Source organism: Dama dama, chromosome 3 (genome assembly GCF_033118175.1).
Source record: "Dama dama isolate Ldn47 chromosome 3, ASM3311817v1, whole genome shotgun sequence".
In the NCBI taxonomy this organism is placed as follows: Eukaryota; Metazoa; Chordata; class Mammalia; order Artiodactyla; family Cervidae; genus Dama; species Dama dama.
The window spans coordinates 20,211,915-20,233,826 of NC_083683.1; the positions used below are offsets into that span (position 1 = coordinate 20,211,915).

At 40.7% G+C, this 21,912-nt stretch overlaps 1 protein-coding gene and 1 non-coding gene across 2 annotated transcripts in view; one reads left to right on the top strand and one right to left on the bottom strand.

Annotated features, from left to right (window-relative positions):
- TRHDE (thyrotropin releasing hormone degrading enzyme) overlaps positions 1-21,912 on the top strand; it is a 419,920-nt gene that overhangs the window by 128,844 nt on the left and 269,164 nt on the right. Inside the window, exon 3 of the mRNA XM_061121911.1 lies at positions 2,510-2,636. Within this exon, the coding sequence (XP_060977894.1) occupies positions 2,510-2,636 (127 nt within the window). The remainder of the gene's footprint in view (positions 1-2,509; positions 2,637-21,912) is intronic.
- LOC133049507 (U6 spliceosomal RNA) lies at positions 18,594-18,700 on the bottom strand. Its single transcript, XR_009691345.1, has one exon. It is a non-coding gene; the product is annotated as a U6 spliceosomal RNA (small nuclear RNA).

A 21,912-nucleotide genomic window follows, 5' to 3' on the forward strand; every position in this document is an offset into this window, starting at 1 on the left:
GACCATTTCCATCAAATCTTGAAAACTAGATTGATTTAATTGTACATCTCTTGTTTGGGCCTACAGTTAGCTTGACTGACTGGTAGAGTTGACTGATAGGAATGGCCATGTTTCTACTAAAATCAATGATGTTTCTTAGGAGTAATATCAGTGGCCTTTTGCTGCTTTATTTTGCAATGATCCTGGTTATGGTTTGCGTATGAATTTACTATTTACTTCACCTTGAACCTTCTGAAAGCTATCTATTCTCCTCAGTAGCCACTTGGCACTTAGAGTTTGCCATTCATTGGGCATGTATCCTTACCTGTTATTATAATCTAATTTACCTATGAATGGGAAGGCCTTTGAGAATGGGAATTCCACCTTTATTGCTTTTTGTTCTCAGTAATGCTTTGGATCATCTCTAATTAGAGAACCTGTCTTCCTCATCACTAAGTTAAAAAGGCTTAGTCCAGGCCCTGGTGCATAAAAGGTGCCCAATAAATATTGAGTGAACGAATGCAGGCGTGAATGACTCTTGTCTGTGGTGTGTGCTGTCGGCGCACAGACCAGGTCTCCTTTTCTGCTTGGGGTGCTCATGCCGCAGCTCTCACTGTTCTGCTTCTAGCAGCTCACATCCGAACTCTTCTCCCGAGGACTATCCTTGAGCCACTGGAACTATGTCATCCAGATGCTCCAAAAACAGACTCCTGGAATTTAATGCTTTCCCCTTGGTAACCAGTATCCAGTGACTGAGGAGCAGGAATATGGGAGCTCTCTTGCCTCAAGGCAGCACAAACTCGCCAGTGCAATTTACAAGCCAGGACTCCCTACAGGATTAGGCTGAGGCCAGGACTTCCCTTGAAATTGCACCCTTGCTTGACTTTTTATGCCTTCTTATATTGCTTCCCTGCTCCCTTGTAGGTTTCCCCTTGAGGACACTTCCTTAATAAATCACCTGTATACTCACGCTTTCCTTAGGATCTGCTTTTTGGGAATTCAAGACCTTTCATGTTTATAAGCAGTTGATGTCAAGGGTAGGGGATCATAACCACTGTCTCTCTGAGAGTGTTAGGTTCTGCTGACAGTCTGTGGTTTCATCCTCCTGCCAACCAAAACTGCAGGTGACTGTGAGCAACATTTGATATTTCATTTGACTGTCAGGTGAGAAGGCATTCCACAATTTCAGTAAATAATAGTTATTGAATCTGGTGAATATATTGTTGAATTACAGATCTTTCTAACAAAGTCAGAATGTATTTTTCTTGACATTTTGTTCTTTTTGATTACACACATCTCTGTTCTCTTTCCTGAAGCAAGGATAATAAAGAGTTAATTGTAAAATCAATTTTTATATGATTGAGTGCGGCGTTCTTTTGTCTTCCTGTTTGTATGTAAGTATCCATTTCCACATACAGAGTCATCTATTTACGTTTTTAGTGATTTGCAAAGATCCTTTATCTGTAAAATGGGATTGGCAGTAATGTGTTTTAGGACTGAAAAGCACTTAGCAACCAGCTGGTGGCCAATGCCTTCATTTTATAAAGGAGAACTTTTGAGACTGGAAGAGGTTAAGTAATTTGTTTAATATCACACAGCTTAGTTAGCGGCAGAGTAGGAATAAAACCCAACTCCTGGCCTGCGGGGCTCTCCACTGCTCCACAAAGCACATATTTCTTATTCACAGAATTGATATGAGGATTAGGGACCACATCTGTGAAAAATAGATTTAGCCTTTGGAAAGAAAGATGCTGGATAGCTTTATGAAAGCTTTAAGAAACCTAATCTCATTTTAACCTTTTCTGTACAGTTGTTAGTTTTGTTCAGTTTTATGTTATTTGCCTCAGGCTCCTTTTGGCCAAGGACTAGATAATACACAATGCTTGATTCGAAAATCAATATTAAGTATCTGGATTGTGTTAGAAATATGAATTATTTCAGCTGGTTTTGAAGCCGGGAGCAGTTGCCTTCCTCAAGACAGCCTTCCAGAATGGCAATCATTTATGTACATGAAGAGTTCTCTATTCCTGCTTTGCATACTGAGAATAAGGACAGGTGGATAGTTGATTCCAAAGAAAAGTAAAAGCATAAATTAGTTTTTTGTTCAGCCTGGTAATACTTCCAAAGCTTGTTACAGTATATCTTTAACAAACCATGAATTTTCTTTCCTGCCGAGTTACCACATCCTGCCTGCTTTCAACATAGTCAGGGAACCATTATACTAATCCGCCATACCTTCCTATCTCTAGCAAGCACATGTAAGTGATAACTTTGAATATTTATTTTGATGCAAGGTGTATAAATCTTCTCTGTGTCAACTTGTAAAGCCGGGAAATTGTGACTTGCTCAACTTGGTTACTTTAATTGTTTAAGTTTGGTTCTTTCAGTTCCAGTGTGCTTTGATATATGAACAAGAATGCTGCTTAATTTTTGCAGTATTTGAAATGATTTGTGTAGATTCATACATGCAGGGAAGATAAAATTCGAGTATCAAAAGGCTAAAGTAACTTTTATATATATTTTAAATTAGGTACGCTTGTATGCAAGACCTGATGCTATCAGAAGAGGATCCGGGGACTATGCACTCCATATAGCAAAGAGATTAATAGAATTTTATGAAGACTACTTTAAAGTGCCCTATTCCTTGCCAAAACTAGGTAAGAATTTTCTTGGTTATTGTGTTGGAAAGACTCCTTGGAAGTGGAATTTCTTATTCATGCATGTATCTGAAACATCCAGAAATATAAAAATTCCAAGGGTTTTATTTTTAGAGAAGATGAGAACCGAAAATAGTTTCTTCTGAAGAGGTAAAATAAAATTTAGTGTTGCTCATAGGAATTAAGAAAGGCATTATGGAAGTTTAAGCTTCCAAAAGATAACCCAAATAGCTAATTTGTTGAATAAGTACTATGGAGGGGTGCTTGCCAACATCTCATTTAATCCTTGTAACTGCTCTGTGGGTAGGTACTGTTAGAATTCTTTCCACATAAGGGAATTGGGACCTGGGAGTCTCAATTCACTCAGACAGTCAATCAGAAAGGGAGTTGGGATTTCAAGCTAGGTCTTGATGATTCCCAGAACTATTCAATATTTTACACTAAGAAAGCACTCATTGATTGGTTTCTGTTTCCTAATCCTCAGATGTCAGACTTGAATTTACTGATTATCCCTTAGATTATTTTTGCTCAGTCAGTCATATTTTGAGTAAAAACTTATAGTAAGTAGAATAAAAGCAAGAGACAAGGAAAATTGCAATGGTGGAGATTGTATTCACTTGTCTTTCTTTTACAAAGAGAGTAAGTTCAATAATTATTTGTTATATGAATAAATGAATGAATTTTGTTGTCCTAATTTGAGAGAAACTGCTGCTTTTGCAGGGAGTGAGCTATGATGTTCAGGGAAGTTAGAAAAGGGTGTGGTGTGTGTATATATATATGTAAATATCCTATATACATTAGAAATGCTGAAGTGATTTTTGCTTCTCAGAAAACCTGTTTTGAAATATTACATCATAACAGTTTGTTGTTCCTCAACCCTTCTTCCCCATCCACTATCCTTCTCAGGAACATTGTTAATCAACATCTACATAAGAGTTATCATTTACTGACAAAAATAAAGTACTTACCTGATCAAAAGTATTAACATTTGAACCACAAGTTCTTCTGTCTCTCTGGAGATGGGCCTATTTCACTCATGTAGCTGCCTGCTGTGTAGGTTTAGTGGTCTCACCATCAGCGATTCAGAAAATAGAATAGTTGGTGTTGTTGTCAATGGGTAGAGCATACAGTTTTAATGAGTGATGATACAGAATTCTGAGGTCTTTTGAAACATGTAACCTTAGAATCTCTGAGCTTTTCTTTCAAATTTCTAAACAAATTTTTATTTCAAATAAGATCTGTGTTTTGTTTTGTTCTGCCTTCTTTATTTCCCCCTCAGTATCAGCTTCCCTATCAGGATGTGTTGTACTGAAATCTCCCTGGTAGGCATCCAAGGCAGAAAGGAAGACCCGACCCCATTTGCATGGGGCGACAGTGCTCTTCTCCTCCAGGTAAAGCAGGCTGGGGACGTCCCAGCCGGACCCTGATTAAAATTCACCAGTGCTTGTGCTGCACATTCAGCAAGAGAGATAAAACGTGGGTCTTTGTCCCCTTCAGACGGGTAATCAGTAGAGGAATTCAGTTTATAACTTCGGGGGGTTCCCTGTGACTGTCTGCTTGCAGCGGGAAGCATTTCTATTCCTCTCTTTCACTCACAATTGAACTATGTGGGCTTTCATCCATAGAAAAGAGCTGTGTTCACTCTTACTATTACTTGGTAAGTTACCTTATGGCATATATAATTGAATGATTTGACTTACCCCAGCGCACTCCTTTTTATGTATCTAGGGGAATTTCCACAGCCCCTGCAGTTTGTACAATATCTCCTGAAGCTCTCCGTTTTTAATATACCTGTGGATATTTAGAGCTACATGTTAATAGATTTGTAAGTATGCTTTCCAATACTCCCTACATATAAATTCTGAAGCACAGAAGCATTTGGAGAAATCCTTACTTTTTATCCCCCCTGGAGAAGGAAATGACAGGCCATTCTAGTCCTCTTGTCTGGAGAATTCCATGGGCAAAGGAGCCTGGCGGGCTGCAGTCCATAGGGTCTCACAGAGTCGGACAGGACTGAAGCCACTCAGCAGCAGCAGCAGCATCGCGTATCAAATGAAGACAAGTGCCGATAAAAATGAAGCCAGAGGGCTTCCCGGCAGTCCAGTGCTGGGAGCGCTTTGCAGTGCAGGGGATGTGGGTTTGGTCCCTGGCCTAGGAAGATCCCACATGCTACGGGGCAAGTAAGCCGTGTGCCACCGCTCCTGAGCCCGCACCGCGGCGGCCTTGAGCCACGACTGCGGAGACGAGAGGCCGGGTGCCCCAGAGCTGGCGCCCCGCAGCGAGAGAAGCCCCCGCAACGAGAAGCCTGTGCACGCGCCTAGGGTAGACCCCGCTGGCCACAGCTGAAGAAAATCCTGCGCACAGCAACAAAGACCCAGCCCAGGCCAGCCAGACAACTAAAAAACAGATAGAATGTAGCGGTAGGAAGTGTGGGGAGCAGATGGGGCATGGAGAAAAGGCTGAAGTTTTCACTGGGAAGCTGACTTTGGAGCAGAGAACTTAAGGGAGTGAAGGGGTAAGCCAAGGGGATATCATGGAGCAAGCACTCTAGCCAGAAGGAACACAGTGCCCAGATTTTGAGATGGGGCTTTCATGTGTTTGAGGAATAGCAAAGAGGCAAGTATGACCGGCTGCTGCCGCTGCTAAGTCGCCTCAGTCGTGTCCGACTCTGTGCGACCCCATCGACGGCAGCCCACCAGGCTCCTCTGTCCACAAGATTCTCCAGGCAAGAACACTGGAGTGGGTTGCCATTTCCTTCTCCAAGTATGCCTGGAGGAGAGTGAATTAATGGGTTGAGAAATAGCAGATGAGGTCAAGGAGTGATGAGTGGGTGACATATCATGGGGGGCCAGCAGGCTGTGGTAAAGATTTTAGTTTGTTTTTTTTTTTAATAAGATGGAGATTTATTGTTCACTTTTGAGCAGAAGTATTACATTATCTGGTTTCTGTTATAAAAGTGTATTCACTAGGTTGAATACACTGTAGGGCAGTGGTTCTCCACTGAGGGTGATTTTGTCCCTCAGAGGCGCTTGGTAATATCTGAAGACGTGTTTGTTTCTCATAACTCAGGAGGGACTGGTGGAGTATACACTGACATTTAATGGGTAGCGACTAGCGGTGATGCTCAATGTCCCAGAATGCCGTGACAGTCTCCCACAACCAAGAGTTATCTAGCCCAAAATATTAATGATGCTGAGACGGAAAGACCTGTTGTAGGGAGAAAGGACAGAGACACGAAAACCAGTTGAGAGGCTATGGCAAAAGGCAGGCACAGTTTGATAGTTGCTTGGACTGGGATCTGAAGAGTGAGATAGTCAGAAGTGGTCCAGTTCTAGGCATATCTTGGAAGTAGAGACAGCGATGAGCCAAATGTGAGATCTGAGGGAAAGAGAGGTACTGTGAGTGATTCCAAGATTTTGTGCCTTATAACTAGAAGGATGGAATTGTCATTTACAGAGAAAGGATTGTGGAAAGAGATCATTTTAAACATTTAAGTGGCAGCTTGATGTCTCTAGAAAATTCAAGTAGACAGTTGAATTTATGAATATGGAAATTGGTTGAGGAATCCAGCTAAAGACACACATTTCCCAGTGTGTTATGATGGATAAAACTATGAGGCCAGATGGGGTCACCAAGGTTGTGAGAGCAGGAAGAAAGAGAATAGGAACAAGAAAGGACTGAGCTGATGTTCAGAGGTTAGAGAGACTAGGAGCTAGAGAAGGGCTACGGGGAGGAAGCCACTGATTAAGACCCCAAAGAAATGGGTATCTGAGATGTTTCCAGGCATCTAGTGAAGACAGATGAGGACTGAGAATTGATCATACACTGAGGCTACCATGTGAAAGGAACTAGTGACCTTGGCAGGAGTGGTTTTAGGTCAAGGGCCTGATGGGTGTGTTCAAGGGCAAATAGGGGTGCACTGGGGAGAGGATGCAGAAAACGGAGGCTGTGGGTGCAGGTCACAGGCCAGCATTTCTGAAAATTCCCCATGGGAGAGGTCTAATCGACAAGGAGAGATATTTGTGTTTTAAAAATGCTCAACTCTTGGCAAGCACTGTTTTTGTGAACTGATCACTTCCTTACCTCACATGTTGTTCCCGTCCAAGCTACATCAAGGGGGATGGGAACCTGACTCTTTCTTTGATTTGCATTAGAAAACCCGGAGAGGAAACACATGGATAAGACACTCTCCACCAGCTGACCTAACTCTACTGAAGGTTTGCAGAGATGTGTGCAAATGTGAATGTCGGGGCATTAGACATTGCAAAATCCCAAAACAAACCTATAAAACCTAATACTGAATCCTTCTTTTCTAAAAAATATCACTTCGCTGTTCTGTCATAAACTCAGCAATGTCTTCTGTCTTCCCAAATTCTTGTTCATTTCTAATGCTGAACAGTTTACCTTTCTCTGCCATTGTACCAACTCATATTAGCTCATCTCTAAAGATTTAAGTTTCATTCCAAGTAGTTTCTCGGAGTAGTTCCCTAAGAGGAATTCTGACGCTTGCTGTTAGAACAAGATTGATTCTCCTTGTCGCATAACAATATTCCTGTAACATTTTAAAGCCCAAATAGGCAGCCAGTGTGTGCTGTGTAAGAGTTTGTTTTTTCTATTAGATAATTGAAACTATATTAGGCTTCCCTGCTGGCTCAGACAGTAAAGAATCTGCCTGCATTGCAGGAGACTCGGGTTCAATCCCTGGGTCAGAAAGATCCCTTGAAGAAGGGAATGGCTACCTGCTCCGTATCCTTGCCTGGAGAATATTCTTATCCATGGAGAATACCATGGACAGAGGAGCCTGGTATATTAGTCTAAGGAAACTTATACTAATACTATAATATTTGTATAAAGTTTGTAGAGATTTTCTCCTCATTACTGCTAAGTTGCAGTGTAAGGTATATAGTCTACTTGATACAGTAAAACAAGCCTTTCTATAGCTCTGCACCCTATTTTCTCGAGAACTCTCTGAGGCATGGAGGTGTACTTTAAAAGATTGTTGTTGTAGACATATAAAGAATTAAGTTCTCTTTCCTCCTATCTTCAAAACAGTTGAACATAACTACAAAAACAAATGGGCTTGTGCTTATTAAATGTGGGCCATTCTTAAAGGCTTTGTACCTTTTAACCTATTTAATCTTTACTACAGACTTTTGAAGCTGTTATTTTCCCACTTTCCAGGTGACAAAATTGAGGCACTACGTGGCTGTTCTTGACTCACATAGCAGGAAATAGTGGATTTGTAATCCACAACCATGTTTTTTAATTCCAGAATCTTAAGAATCTGGTGAAACAGATTCCAGAAATTTTGAGAATTAGGAAATTAAAATCAAAGTCACTTACTAAGTAATTTGATTTCTAGAGGAATAATGGAATAGCTATTTTTGTCAATTTCATGTTGATGTTAAAAAGTGATATGTGGTTCTTATAGAAAATTTGTTTAAAAAAGAGGCGTGACTTACAGTTTCATTATCAGAAGATGTGTATTTTAAATGTTTTTTTCATGATGGACTTTTTAAAAATCAATTAGATGGCAGATAAAGTGACTCAGATTTCTATTGGAATATTTTGTTATTCATCCTATTAAATTTCCATTAATTATGAAGTAGTTTTCAGTTTTCTTTGCTGTTGCTGTATAGTTTGTAAATCAGTAAGTTCTATAAAGGAGTTTGCTTGATTACTTCTTTTAAGGACAACATGCTTTTATGAAGAATATATTACTTTCCTGGCACACTGCTGTACTTGTAGAAGCAGCATAGTTATTTTGTAAGAAGAATTTCTGGCTTCAGGGAGGTTGTGATTTTATTAAGGAGAGAATATAATATTTATAGGAATGAATTGATTAGAGACTCACACTATATGGAATATAATTAAGCTCCAAAATTTTGTAGGGCAAAAATGTAGAACCATGTAGTTAAGGCTGTGGGATCATTGCAATGCTGTAGGCATGGAATGCACATAAAAAGAGGCCTCATCCTTACTTGAGTCCTGAAAAAAGAAACAACTTTAATCGGAGGTGGAGAAGAAAGGGGAGAAGTAATTTTGAGAACTGTGTGGTAGGGAAAGCCATGAAGTCTGCTTTTCTATAATGGAATAGATAAGCTCTGGGATACCTTGCATTATTGAACTTCATGAATAAGAAAGGTTAACTTTAATGATTGAGTGTTGTTTAAGCTATAACAGATACGTCCATTTCTTTATCGTGGTGTTGATGATGGAGGTGGGGTGATGGTGATGAGGATGAGGACTGTGCTATTTGTGAGTAGTAAAGCTTTGGAGTTTTTTTCCTTCATAAAATATTTATGTTGACTGCTACAGATTTCACTCTCCGTGATTATATATCTTTTTTCTTTAAGTAGTGGGTACATTTGAGGTGATAATCATTTAATACTATTCTCATTTTAATTATATTGATACATCTCATACTTGAGTTATCATTAGAGATATAATTTTTAAATTATGACTTTTCTTACCTTCTTTTTGATTAGGTAAATATTGAGTAGTATATATATGTTTCATTGATAGCCTCAGGTAGTACTACTTTTTAAAATAAAATGTCTAGAAGCCCTTTTTTCATTTGTATTTATTGTTAATGGGAGGATAGTTGCTTTATAATGTACTGGTTTCTGCTGTACCGCAATGTGAATCAGCTGCAAGTGTACACATGTTCCCTCCCTCACGAGCCTCCTCCCTCCCACCCTGCATCCACCCCTCACCCCTCACCCCTCCCTCCCTGCATCCACCCCCTCACCCCTCACCCCTCCCTCTCTACATCCACCCCCTCACCCCTCACCCCTCCTCGCTCCCACCCTGCATCCACCCCCTCACCCCTCACCCCTCCTCCCTCCCACCCTGCATCCACCCCCTCACCCCTCACCCCTCCCCTCTCCCACCCCGCATCCACCCCCTCACCCCTCACCCCTCCTCCCTCCCACCCTGCATCCACCCCCTCACCCCTCACCCCTCCCCTCTCCCACCCCGCATCCACCCCCTCACCCCTCACCCCTCCTCCCTCCCACCCTGCATCCACCCCCTCACCCCTCACCCCTCCCCTCTCCCACCCCGCATCCACCCCCTCACCCCTCACCCCTCCTCCCTCCCACCCTGCATCCACCCCCTCACCCCTCACCCCTCCCTGCTCCCAGCCCCAACCCACCCCTCTAAGTCATCACAGAGCACCCAGGTGAGCTCTCTGTGTGGTCCAGGAACTTCCCACTGTTCTGCACATGGTCTTTATATAGTCTGATCTAATTACGTATAATGTCTGTTCACTCCCAAAATGTTTTCTTCAATCAGAATTCCTAAAAATATTTGAATATACACTGGAGCTATTTAATGATATGGTTTCTTGATGGAAACTAACATAAAGGTCTCTCTGTGGGTTAACATTACTAGTGCAGTTTTTAGGGAATCAAATGAGGCAGCTCTTTACCTTCTAGTTTACTAAGTGCTATAGAGAAGTAAGTTTCTTCAAATGACTATCCTTTTCCTTCCTCTTAGGAATCAAATAAACATGGTCTCCCATTTATGAAGGTAATTTATTTCTGAGAAACCCTTCGCGTGGTGATTTTCTCATCCACCCAAAGAACAGTTATCACGCCTTTTAATGGAAAATATTTTTTACATGTTGCCAACCTTCATTCTGACAACCATTCGTGCTGAAACAACACCAAACCCTATTAAAATGGACACAGTTACTTCAATATTTAACAATTATTTTAACACAGTTTAACAAGGCATTTTCCCCTTCATTAATTATTCTATAATATGGCCATTTAACTGTTCTTGTTAAGCTGTTTTGCAGCTATTACATGCTGTACACTTCTAAGATTGTACTAGCACACAAAACATATATACGATACTCAGTGTTTATGATATTCAATTACTAATGCAAAATAGAAATAAACAAACCAATGAAAACAATGCTGGGAATAGTGGGAATGATGCATGAGATTGTTACTGCTATAAACTAGCAAACTGCAAGGGCGCTGGATGGAGAATTTAATGCAACACAAACCAGCTATAGAACTGAATTAACTAATTAATTCAACAAGCATTTATTGAGTAGTTACTATGTGTATTGTACTCAGCAATGGATTTTAAATGGCCTCTTTCGCTAGAAGCTTACAGTCTAGTGGAAGAGAAGTTTTTCATGATTTAGCTAGTTTGCCAATATTGTGACATGTTCAATTTGTTTACCACCCACCTCCCTCCTTCTCTAGTTTTAAAAATTTCAGAGCTTCACAATTTTGGATTTACTCCTAAGTATAAATTTTCACTAATTTAATTAGGGTTTTTGTGAAAGATTTTTTATCCTGAAAACAAATGCAAGTTTAGAAAGTCTTTAACTTAATCAGGACTTAGTTATAGAGGCCTGCGAAACATTGTTTTACGTGTTACAGCAGAGGTATTTGGCACTTTCAGTTATGCTCTTAAACTAGGAAATAACTTAAAAAAAATTATTTATTTATTTTTGACTGCTCTGGGTCTTCTTTGCTGTGTCAGGGCTCTCTCTAGTTGCCATGAGCAAGGGCTATTCTTCATTGTGATATAAGGTTTAAGGTTTAGTTGCTCAGTCATGTCCGACTCGTGTGATCCCGTGGCTACAGCCCACCAGGCTCCTCTGTCCCTGGGATTCTCCAGGCAAGAACACTGGAGTGGGCTGCCATTGCCCTCTCCATCATTGGGATGTAACGGCTTCTCATTGTGGCGGCTTCTCTTGCTACAGAGTGCAGACTCTAAGCAAGCAGGCTTCAGTAGTTGGGGTGCACAGGTTTAGTTGTCTCATGGCATGTGAGGTCTTCCTGGACCAGGGATCAAACTGCATTGCAAGGTGGATTCTTAACCATGGACCACCAGAGAGGTCCCAGGAAATGACTTCTTTCAGCATTTTCTTGTGTCGGTCATCATTGCCCGAGCCTTGTGCCATATGGTCTGCTTTCTTTCCTGGTAATGTGGGTGGTGTCGGTCCCGCCTTGGGCACCTTCTCCTTTGGTGCACCTGGCCCCATCCTCTCTCTGTCGCTCAAGGACATCACTTCAGTAGTTCTCTCTCCTTCCTGTATCTTCAGTTCTCCAACTTTACTGGGTCTTTCCCATCAGCATTAAAAACGTGATTCTCTTTCTCCCAGCCTAACCATACACGTCCATACTCACTGCAGTTGCTATGCCATTTCTCTCCATTATTTTACAGCTAAACTGCTTGAAAGAGTTGTCCGTCTGTACTGACTCCTATCTCTTGCTTTCTCTCACCTCTTGAGTGCACTCTGCATCAGGCTTTTGCCCCCAACACTGTATTAGAACTGCCCTTGTGAAGTTCAATAATGCTCCCACATTGCTAAATCCAAGGGGCAATTCTCAGTCTTCATCTTGAGCTGTCAACTGTATCGACACAGTTGCTGTCTCCAAATCCTTGAAACACATTTTTCATTTGTCTTTCAAGGCAATGCATTTTCCTGTTTGAGGGGTTTGTTTGTTGTCACCGGACATTCTTTCAAAGTCTAAATTTTTCTCTTCTTACCCTCTCTAGCTGCTCAATATTGGAGTGCCCAGGACTCCGGTTTTGCCTCTCTTCTCTTTGATACCTGTCTTGGTGGTGACTTCATCCAGCCTGAATGAAATGCCAAATGCTGATACTGGATTCCCAAATTTATATTTCCAGCCTGGTTCTTGCTCCTGAACTTCAAACTTGTACATCCTACTGGCTATTTGATACCTACATTTGGATGTCTAATGAATATCTCAAGTTAATATGCTCAAATGTATCTTCAGATCCTAAACCACAGTCTTCTTCCCTTCATAATCTTCCCCATCTCAGTAAAGGAGAGCTTCATCCCTTCAAAAGTTGTTCAGATAAAAAAAAAAAACAAAAATCCTTGTATTTACACTCTTTTTCTTGCATGTTACACATCTAAGTCATCAACAAATTCTTTTGATTCCACAATCAAAAAGCGTTTGGAGTCTGATCACTTCCCATTTCCATAGCTACTATTCTCATTCTTGCCTAGCTCGACAGTTCAGCCTCACTGAACTGTGAAGTTAAAGTGGTCTGAGAAAATGAGATGCCTGAGTTTTCCCAGTTTGGGGGAAGGATATTGAACTTAACTGGTGATGTTGCATTTCTGCTCAAACATTCCAATGGACTCCTATTAAGATATCATATATTAACACGTTTGTGGACTCTAGGAAAATGGTATAGATGCAACTAGTTCCACGGCAGAAATGGAGGTGTAGCTGGAACTATAGAGACGCTGATACAGAGAATAGGCATGTGGACACATGGGGGAAGTGGAGGGCTGGGGTGCAGTGGGGGATTAGATTTGACATAAATACACTACCACTTGTGAGATAGGTGGCTGGTGGGAACCTGTGGTGTATCATGGGGAGCCCAGCTCGGTGCTGTGATTCCCTAGTGGGGTGGGAGGCCCATGAGGGAGGGGATGTGTGTATACATGCACCCGATTCACCTCACTGTACAGCAGAAACTAAGGAAGCAATTGTGTGGTGGTTTAGTCACTCAGTCGTGTCCGACTCTTGCGACCCCGTGGACCGTAGCCTGCCAGGCTCCTCTGTCCATGGGATTCTCCAAGCAAGAATCAATTATACTCCATTTAAAAAATGATATCTTAAAAAATAGTGAAGTAATGGAATCCGGAATTCTTCCCTGGGCCTGCAAGACCCTTGAGGATCTGGCCCCTCCAGCTTTATCGCTGCCTCTCTCTTGCTCAGTCTCTCTGTTCCAGCCGCAGTGCCATCCTTGCCTTTTCTCCAACATACCAAGTGTGCTCTAGCCTGGGGCATTCACACTCATTCTTCCAGCAGCCCAGAACAGATATGTACATGGCTGAAATAGCAGCATTTCCAGTGAGGTCTTCTTTGATCCTGCTGCTAAATCACAGCCTTGCTGATCACTCCCCATGTCTTTTTGCTGGTTTACTTTTCTCCATAGCACTTAAAATTACTTCCCCAACATGTGTTTATTTTTCTTTTATTATTTGTCTCCAAGCTACGTCTCCTCCTTGGCCACATGTTAATGTTCTGTGACAATAGACATTGTGGTCTCTGTCTGCTCCTCTGTTCTCTCTGCCTAGAATAGTGGTTGACCCAAGGTAAATGATCAATATACTATTGTTGAATGAATGAGTAATCTCCAACTTCTTCCTCTGTAAACTATCTTCACCACATTAGAAAACAAAAAGAGGCAAATCTTTGACTACTTTGTGAATGAATAAAATATGATTTTTTTAAAAATAAAATAAACAAAGAAATAGTGATGATGTGGTCTTCGCAGGTAGCTCAGTGATAAAGAATCTGCCTCCCAGTACAGAGACATGGGTTTGACCTCTGAGCTGGGAAGATCCTCTGGAGAAGGAAGTGGCAACCCACTCCAGTATTCTTGCTTGCAAAATCCTGTGAACAGGGGACACTAGCAGGCTATAGTCCATGGAGTTGCAAACCAGTCAGACATAACTTAGCGACCAAACAACAACAACAACATTTAAACTACCAAGGAACGCTTCTTGTGTTTGTTTTTTGGCCAATATGGATGAAAGAGGTGAAAGATGAATTAGTTGTGGTTGAGCCACTGTCTCATTAGGGTTTATGTATTGGAAATTGTTGGTGAAAAATGGGTGAGTTGATAACCAGAAGAAGTATTGAGTTTTTGGTTCATTATCTTGGCAGTTCTAGACTGAGGCTATTAAGAGGCTATACTTTGCAGCTGGCATGATTTTGCAACCTGAAAATGAAAGAAGCATCCTATCTATTGAGTCTTTTTCTCCTTGTTGTTCTTTGAAATGAAAGCAACATTGTTTCATGTATTTGATGACATTGTTGAATATCTGTTGTATACTAGACACTGTTCTGTTAGATACTGAAGAATATACAGGTCATCACAGAGGCAGCAATCCCCATCCTCGTTCAGCTTATATTTTAATAGGGGAGAGAAACAAGCAAACAATAAACTATATGATGTTAGAAAGCAGTAACTACTTTAGAGACTGTAATGTCGAGAAGTGAATGTCAGAAATGTTGCCTGGGGGAGGGTTGCAGTTTTAAACAGGGTGGATGGTCAGGGAATGCCTTGCTGAAATGGTGACACTTGATTCACAATCCTAAAGGGTGTGCAAGCTCTAAGGAAGAGGTGATCTGAGTTGTTGAAGAACCAGTGTGCCTGATGCAGAGTGAGTGAGACTGTCAGGGGAGATGAAGTCTGAGAGGTAGCTGGGCCAGGTGGTGAAGTCCTGTTGGTTCCATTGAATGACATGCACTTTTATTTTGAGCAAAGGCATTTATTTCTTTAGAGGCTCAGGCTACAATAACAAGCTATCATAAACTGGGTGGCTTACACAACAGAGATTTATTTTCTCATAGTTCTGCAGGCTGGAAATCTGAGATCAGGGCGCCATTATGGTTGAGTTTCGCTGAGCTGTCTTCCTGGTTTGCAGGCGCCTGCTGCTTTCTGTGTCTTCACGTGGCACACGTGTGTGCTGAGTTGCTCAGTCGTGTCCAACTCTTTGCGACCCTATGGACCATAGCCCACCAGGCTTCTCTGTCCATGGGGTTCTCCAGACAAGCATACTGGAGTAGGTTGACATGCCCTCCTCCAGAGCCTCTTCCAGACCCAGGGATCGAATCCACATCTCCTGCAACTCCTGCCTTGCAGGTGGATTCTTTACTGCCGAGCCACTGGGTGAGACCTTTCACTTGTCAGAGAGAGACAAAGCAAGCTCTGGTGATTATTCTGATGAGAATACTAGTCCCATCATGAGGACCCTTTCTTTTAACCTTCTAAGCCTGATGACCTTCCTCCAGAAGGCCCCATCTCCAAATACCATCACACAGGGAGCTAGGACTTCAGCATCTGAATTTTGGCGGATATAATTCAGTCCACAGAAGACATGATCTGCTGTAACTTACATTTTAAGGGCTCATACTGACTGGCTGTCTCATGAGGAGTAGATTGGTGGGAGGAGGGGAGCCACGCACCAAGCAGAGAGAAGCGGTTATATTAATCCAAGAAATAATACTATATTGAACCAGAGTCATAGAAGTGAAGGTGGTGAGGTTTGGGCAGATTCTGAATATTTTGAAGGAAGGAGCAACAGAGTTTATTACTTTATGATAGGCTTTCAAGTAAAGCTTTGATGTCAGTTCCTCCCAACTACAGTTTAGAAAATTATGACAAGGTTGAAAAACTATGAGTTTTCTCTCATCCCAGCCAACCCCGAAGTGGCTTACTTTTTCTCTGTATCTACAATGAAAGGGAACAGTCTTTTTGTGGCTCCTTCACTTTTTCTTGGTCATTTGCAATTAAATATTTGCAAGATAAATAGTATTTTCTGTGATTTCTAGATAGAACAGCTGTATTTAGAATGAAATAATGGTTGTAATAATCCTCTTCTGAGAGTGAGTTGCTTCCTTCGCTGGCTATTGGTCAATCTGGAATTAATTATAGCCAAGTTGCAATCCAAAGCCCTAAAGAAAGGGAGGAGCATTTCATTAAAGTCTAGGCTGGGAATTGCTGCCTGTTCCTGGGGATGTACTGCCAGTCAGGCAATTTTAAAAGAAAGGTGACAATCGCTGTAAACTTGAGAGCTAAAATAGCTTAGCTATTTAAATCAGAAGGTTTTCCCAAATAGCTTCATTTCAGGAAGCTGAGACTGAGGGATAGTTATGTAAATTAGGGTTAAGTATCTAAAAGTCAATTAAGGCACAAGGCTCTGAGGAAAGAAAGAGTGAAATTTTTTTTTTTTCCCTTTGTCCCTGTGTAATTGCGACAGTGTTCTTTATCTAATTCAGAACTTTTCACATTTCCACTGTAAAGATTTGCAGTGATTATTGATTTATTATTGTTTCTGAGGTTTAGGCATTCTAAGTGATAATCATAGTTAGGGCATCCCTTTGCCTTTGGCATTAAGGTCTTTTGATCTTATCAGATAAGAAAATGTAGTAAACCTATGTGTGTCTGTGCGTGTGTATGTGTGAGTGTGTGTTGGTTGCTCAGACGTGTCTGACTCTATGACCCCGTGGACTGTAGCCCTCTAGGCTCCTCGATCCATGGACTTCTCCAGGCAAGAATACTGGAGTGGGTAGCCATTTCCTTCTCAAGGGAATCTTCCCCATTTAAACCTGGGGGTCTCCTGCATTGCAGGCAGATTCCTTACCATCTAAGCCACCAGGGAAGCCTAAAACCATAGAATATCTACTTACAGTTTTGTAGGGTGAGACGCAGATGCGCTGTTATAAATTGAGTGAGGCATACATATTTTGTTTACTCTCTTTTTCAAATATAGGATGTGGATCCTCAGTAAACTATATAAAATTAAACTTTGCTGAATATGGAGAGATTATTACAAGCAAAAAAATGTTAGAAAAAATTTTAGCTAATATAGAAGTGATATAATCATTTGAAAATGAAGTGTTACCATAAAATCAGCTATTTTTACAGTTTTAACTATGACTTTATCTACTGTGATACTACAGGGATCTAGGATTGAGACTAAAACTTTTTGAAAGATTTCAAATGAAAAATGGACTACTGGTCCATCTTTTAGCTTAAAATTTTCATTCCTGCTTTTGAGAATTTTGATACCTCTGCTATGGTCTTTGAAATGTAAAACAGACTGAAGTGTGAAACAAACCTTAGCCTGTAAGGGAGGATGCAATATACAAGCAGAGCAAATCTAATGTGGTTGTTGTAAATGAAGCCTTTAGGGCATTTCTTAAGCTTTTAAAGGGTAATTTTGAAAGAGAGGGTGGGTCTCAAATGCCATTTTTTCAGTTGGAAGAATTTTAATGCTTTATAACTTACATTTATTCATTATTGGCTTTATTTTTTTCCTTATGTGTTTTGCCTTCATATGGGAAATAATTCATGAATGACCCAGAATGTGTCTCCAATAATATAAAATAGACTGGTTTTTAGCTTTTAAATTGTTTAGCAATTCTTTTTATTTTGCAGACTGAAAAATATTCACTAAACTGTAAAATAATTGGTAAGTTGATAATGTTTGTGATCATTTAGCATTTAAGTACATTGAGATATAGCCTGTCAATTTTTATTAATATTAATAAAGTCATGTTATGAAACTTGATGAGCTAAATTTCTCTAGTGGACAAAACCAGTACTCCATGTCTGCAGCAGAAATGTGGGTATACCTCAAATTATAATTTCTTAAATCTATTGCTATCAATTAAATTGTATCTCCCCCAAATTCATATGTTGAAGATTTAATTTTCCTTGTGAGTATATCTGGGGATGGGAGATAACTAAGAGGTAACTGAGGGTAAATGAGGTCATAAGGGTAGCATCCTAATCCATTAGATCTGATGGTTCTGTCAAAAGAGGAAATGAATGAGATCTCTATCTTTCACATGAGGACACAGCAAAAAGATGGCTGTCTACAAGGGGAGAAGAAAGAGAGCTCTCTCTAGAACATAACGCTGCTAGCAACCTGAACTCAGATTTCTAGGTTCCAGAACTGTGAGAAAATGAATCTTTGTTTAAGTCACCCAGTAGGAGAAGGAGAACGTCAGGGCTGTATATTGTCACCCTGCTTATTTAACTTATATGCAGAGTACATCATGAGAAATGCTGGGCTGGAAGAAACACAAACTGGAATCAAGATTGCTGGGAGAAATATCAATAACCTCAGATATGCAGATGACACCACCCTTATGGCAGAAAGTGAAGAGGAACTAAACAGCCTCTTGATGAACATGAAAGAGGAGAGTGGAAAAGTTGGCTTAAGGATCAACATTCAGAAAACTAAGATCATGGCATCTGATCCCATCACTGCATGGCAAGTAGATGGAGAAACAGTGGAAACAGTGTCAGACTTTATTTCCTTGGGCTCCAAAATCACTTCAGATGGTGATTGCAGCCATGAAATTAAAAGACGCTTACTCCTTAAGAGGAAAGTTATGACCAACCTAGACAGCATTTTTTTTTTTTTTTTTAAATATGGAACGCTTCACAAATTTGCGTGTCATCCTTGCGCAGGGGCCATGCTAATCTTCTCTGTATCGTTCCAATTTTAGTATATGTGCTGCCGAAGCGAGCACTAGACAGCATATTAAAAAGCAGAGACATTACTTTGCCAACAAAGGTCCATCTAGTCAAAGCTATGGTTTTTCCAGTAGTCATGTATGGATGTGAGAGTTGGACTATAAAGAAAGCTGAGTGCCAAAAAATTGATGCTTTTGAACTGTGGTATTGGAGAAGACTCTTGAGAGTCCCTTGGACTGCAAGGAGATCCAACCAATCCATCCTAAAGGAGATCAGTCCTGGGTGTTCACTGGAAGGACTGATGTTGAAGCTGAAACTCCAATCCTTTGGCCACCTGATGTGAAGAGCTGACTCTTTTGAAAAGACCCTGATTCTGGGAAAGATTGAAGGCAGAAGGAGAAGGGGACAACAGAGGGTGAGATAGTTGGATGGCATCACCGACTCAATGGACATGGGATTGGGTGGACTCCGGGAGTTGGTGATGGACAGGGAGGCCTGGCACGCTGCAGTCCATGGGGTTGCAAAGAGTTGGACACAACTGAGCGACTGAACCGAACTGAACTGAAGTCACCCAGTCTATGATATTTTGTTATTGCAGCCCAAGCTATCTAATACTTACATGCATGAGCATGGGCTTGAGTCCTTTACAAGACTGCTTAGATTGTGGTGGGTATGACAGTGAGGACAAGGCCAAAATAAAGATGTGAAACCACTTGAATTATGCTGGTCTTCCTATTACAATTCTATTTTGCTTAAATTATTTTGATCATTTAGGAAGAAGTTATTGCTTTAAGTTTTAAAATATCTGTTACTTTGCCTCACCTCTCCCTCTCATCTGTAATGAAAAAAAAGCCTGTGATTAGAAAGAATTTTAATCATGTAAAGAAGTCTCCATAGTCAATATCATAGTGATCAGCAAACTTATCTCTATAAGGGCTCAGATACAAAGTATTTTCAGCTTTGTGAACCATGTTATCTTGGTTGCAACTTTTCAACTTTGTCATTATAGTAAGAAAAAAGCAAGCATAGACAACATATCAATGAATAAACATGGCTGTGTTTAATAAAATATTATGACAAAGATCCATATAGTCAAAGTTATGGTTTTTCCAGTAGTCATGTATGGATGTGAGAGTTGGACCTTAAAGAAGCCAGTGAATTGTTGACTTTGGTATAGGGCTGGAGAAGAGTCTTGAGAGTCCCTTGGACTGCAAGGGGATCAAACCAGTCAATCCTAAAGGAGATCAACCCTGAATATTCAGTGAGATGTTGAGTGACCTGAGGACTGATGCTGAAGCTGGAGTTCCAGTAGTTTAGTAACCTGATACGAAGAGCCCACTTATTGGAAAAAACCCTGATGCTAGGAAAGTTTGAAGGCAAAAGGAGAAGGCAGTGGCAGAGGATGAGATGCTTAGATAACATCACCAACCCAACAGGTATGAGTTTGTGCAAACTGCAGGAGATAGTGAAGGAGGGGGAGCCCGGCGTGCCTAGTCCATGAGATTGCAGAGTCGGACTTGACTGAGCAATTAAACAACAGCGACATGCCTGGCCAGGTTTGGCCCATAGGCTGCAGTTTGCTGAATCCTACATTACTCGATAACCTCATTGTTCAATAGTATAAAAATTACAAATCCCTCAAACCAGTGAATCCTTATTAGGGGTTTGTTTTTTCTACATTTTTAAAAATAAATGCTTAAGAATTAAGCTGATTTTAATTCAGATGACCATTATAACTAATAACTAAGAATCCCTTAGAAGAAATGGAGTAGCACACATAGTCAAAAACCAGTCTGAAATGTAATACTTGGGTGCAATCTCAAAAACGGCAGAATGATCTCGGTTCATTTCCAGGGCAAGGCATTCAATATCACAGTAATCCAAGTCTGTGCCCCAACCACTAATGCCAGAGAAGCTGAAGTTGAACAGTTCCATGAAGACCTATAAGACCTAGAAATAAAACCCAAAAAGGATGTCCTTTTCATCATGAGGGACTGGAATGCAAAAGTTGGAAGTCAAGAGATACCTGGAGTAGCTGGCAAGTTTGGCCTTGGAGTACAGAATGAAGCAATACAAAGACTAAAAAAGTTTAGCCATGCTGATTCATGTCAATGCATGGCAAAAACCACTACAATAAAAAAAAAAAAAATAAAATAAATAAAAGAGTTTAGCCAAGAAGATGCACTGATCATAGCAAATACCCTCTTCCAACAACACAAGAGATGACTCTACACATGGACCTCACCAGATGGTCAATATTGAAATCTCAGATTGCTTATATTCTTTGCAGACAAAGATGGAGAAGCTCTATGCAGTCAGCAAAAACATGACCAGGAGCTGACTGCGGCTCAGATCATGACTCCTTATTGCCAAATTCAGACTTAAATTGAAAAAAAGTAGGGAAAACCATTACACCATTCAGGTATGTCCTAAATTAAATCCCTTATGATTATACAGTGGAAGTGACAAATAGATTCAAGGGATGAGATCTGATAGACAGAGAGCCTGAAGAATTGCGGATGGAGGTTTGTAACATTGTACAGGAAGTGGTGATCAAAACCACCCCTAAGAAAAAGAAACGCAAAAAGACAAAGTGATTCTCTGAGGAGGCCTTACAAATAGCTGAGAAAAGAGAAGCAATTACATGCATAGTCACATCTTATAGATTACATACTGTGTTCATATTCTGGATTACATGTTCACAGCAAGGCTATTATATCAAATACCCTTATATAATTTATTTCACGTTGTCAGTGAAAATGAATGATATCTGGAAGCTTTGATTTTGTCAGGATTGCAATGTCCATTTTTCTCTACAACCTCTAATTTCAAATTAAGAAAGGAGATAGTGGGAAATAGCTGAGGTTTAGGAGAGGAGAGATGTGAGATGATTGTCTTAGAGGATAGGAGAGCATAAGGAGACAGAAATACAGTATACCTGTGGCACAGCAGAGGGGCCCACTATATGGTCATAAATTCAAAGTTTATACCATCAGCAAATCAGTGCAGGCACAGGATAGGTGTAACGTTGGGTATAACTGGGGTAGAAGTTTTGTCAGATGAGAATGATGGAGAGATGGCCATCCCTTCCCTCTCTTTATTAAATAATTTTGACGATGCCTGTATCACCAATTCTGTGTGAAATTGTCCAAAGTCATAGAATTTGGGTGTTAGAAGAAGAGAGGCTTTGAAAATGTGTAGAATTGATGGGTTGAGGATCCCAGGGAAGAGGGTGAAGTTCTGAAGCAGAAGTGGCGGAACAAGGCTG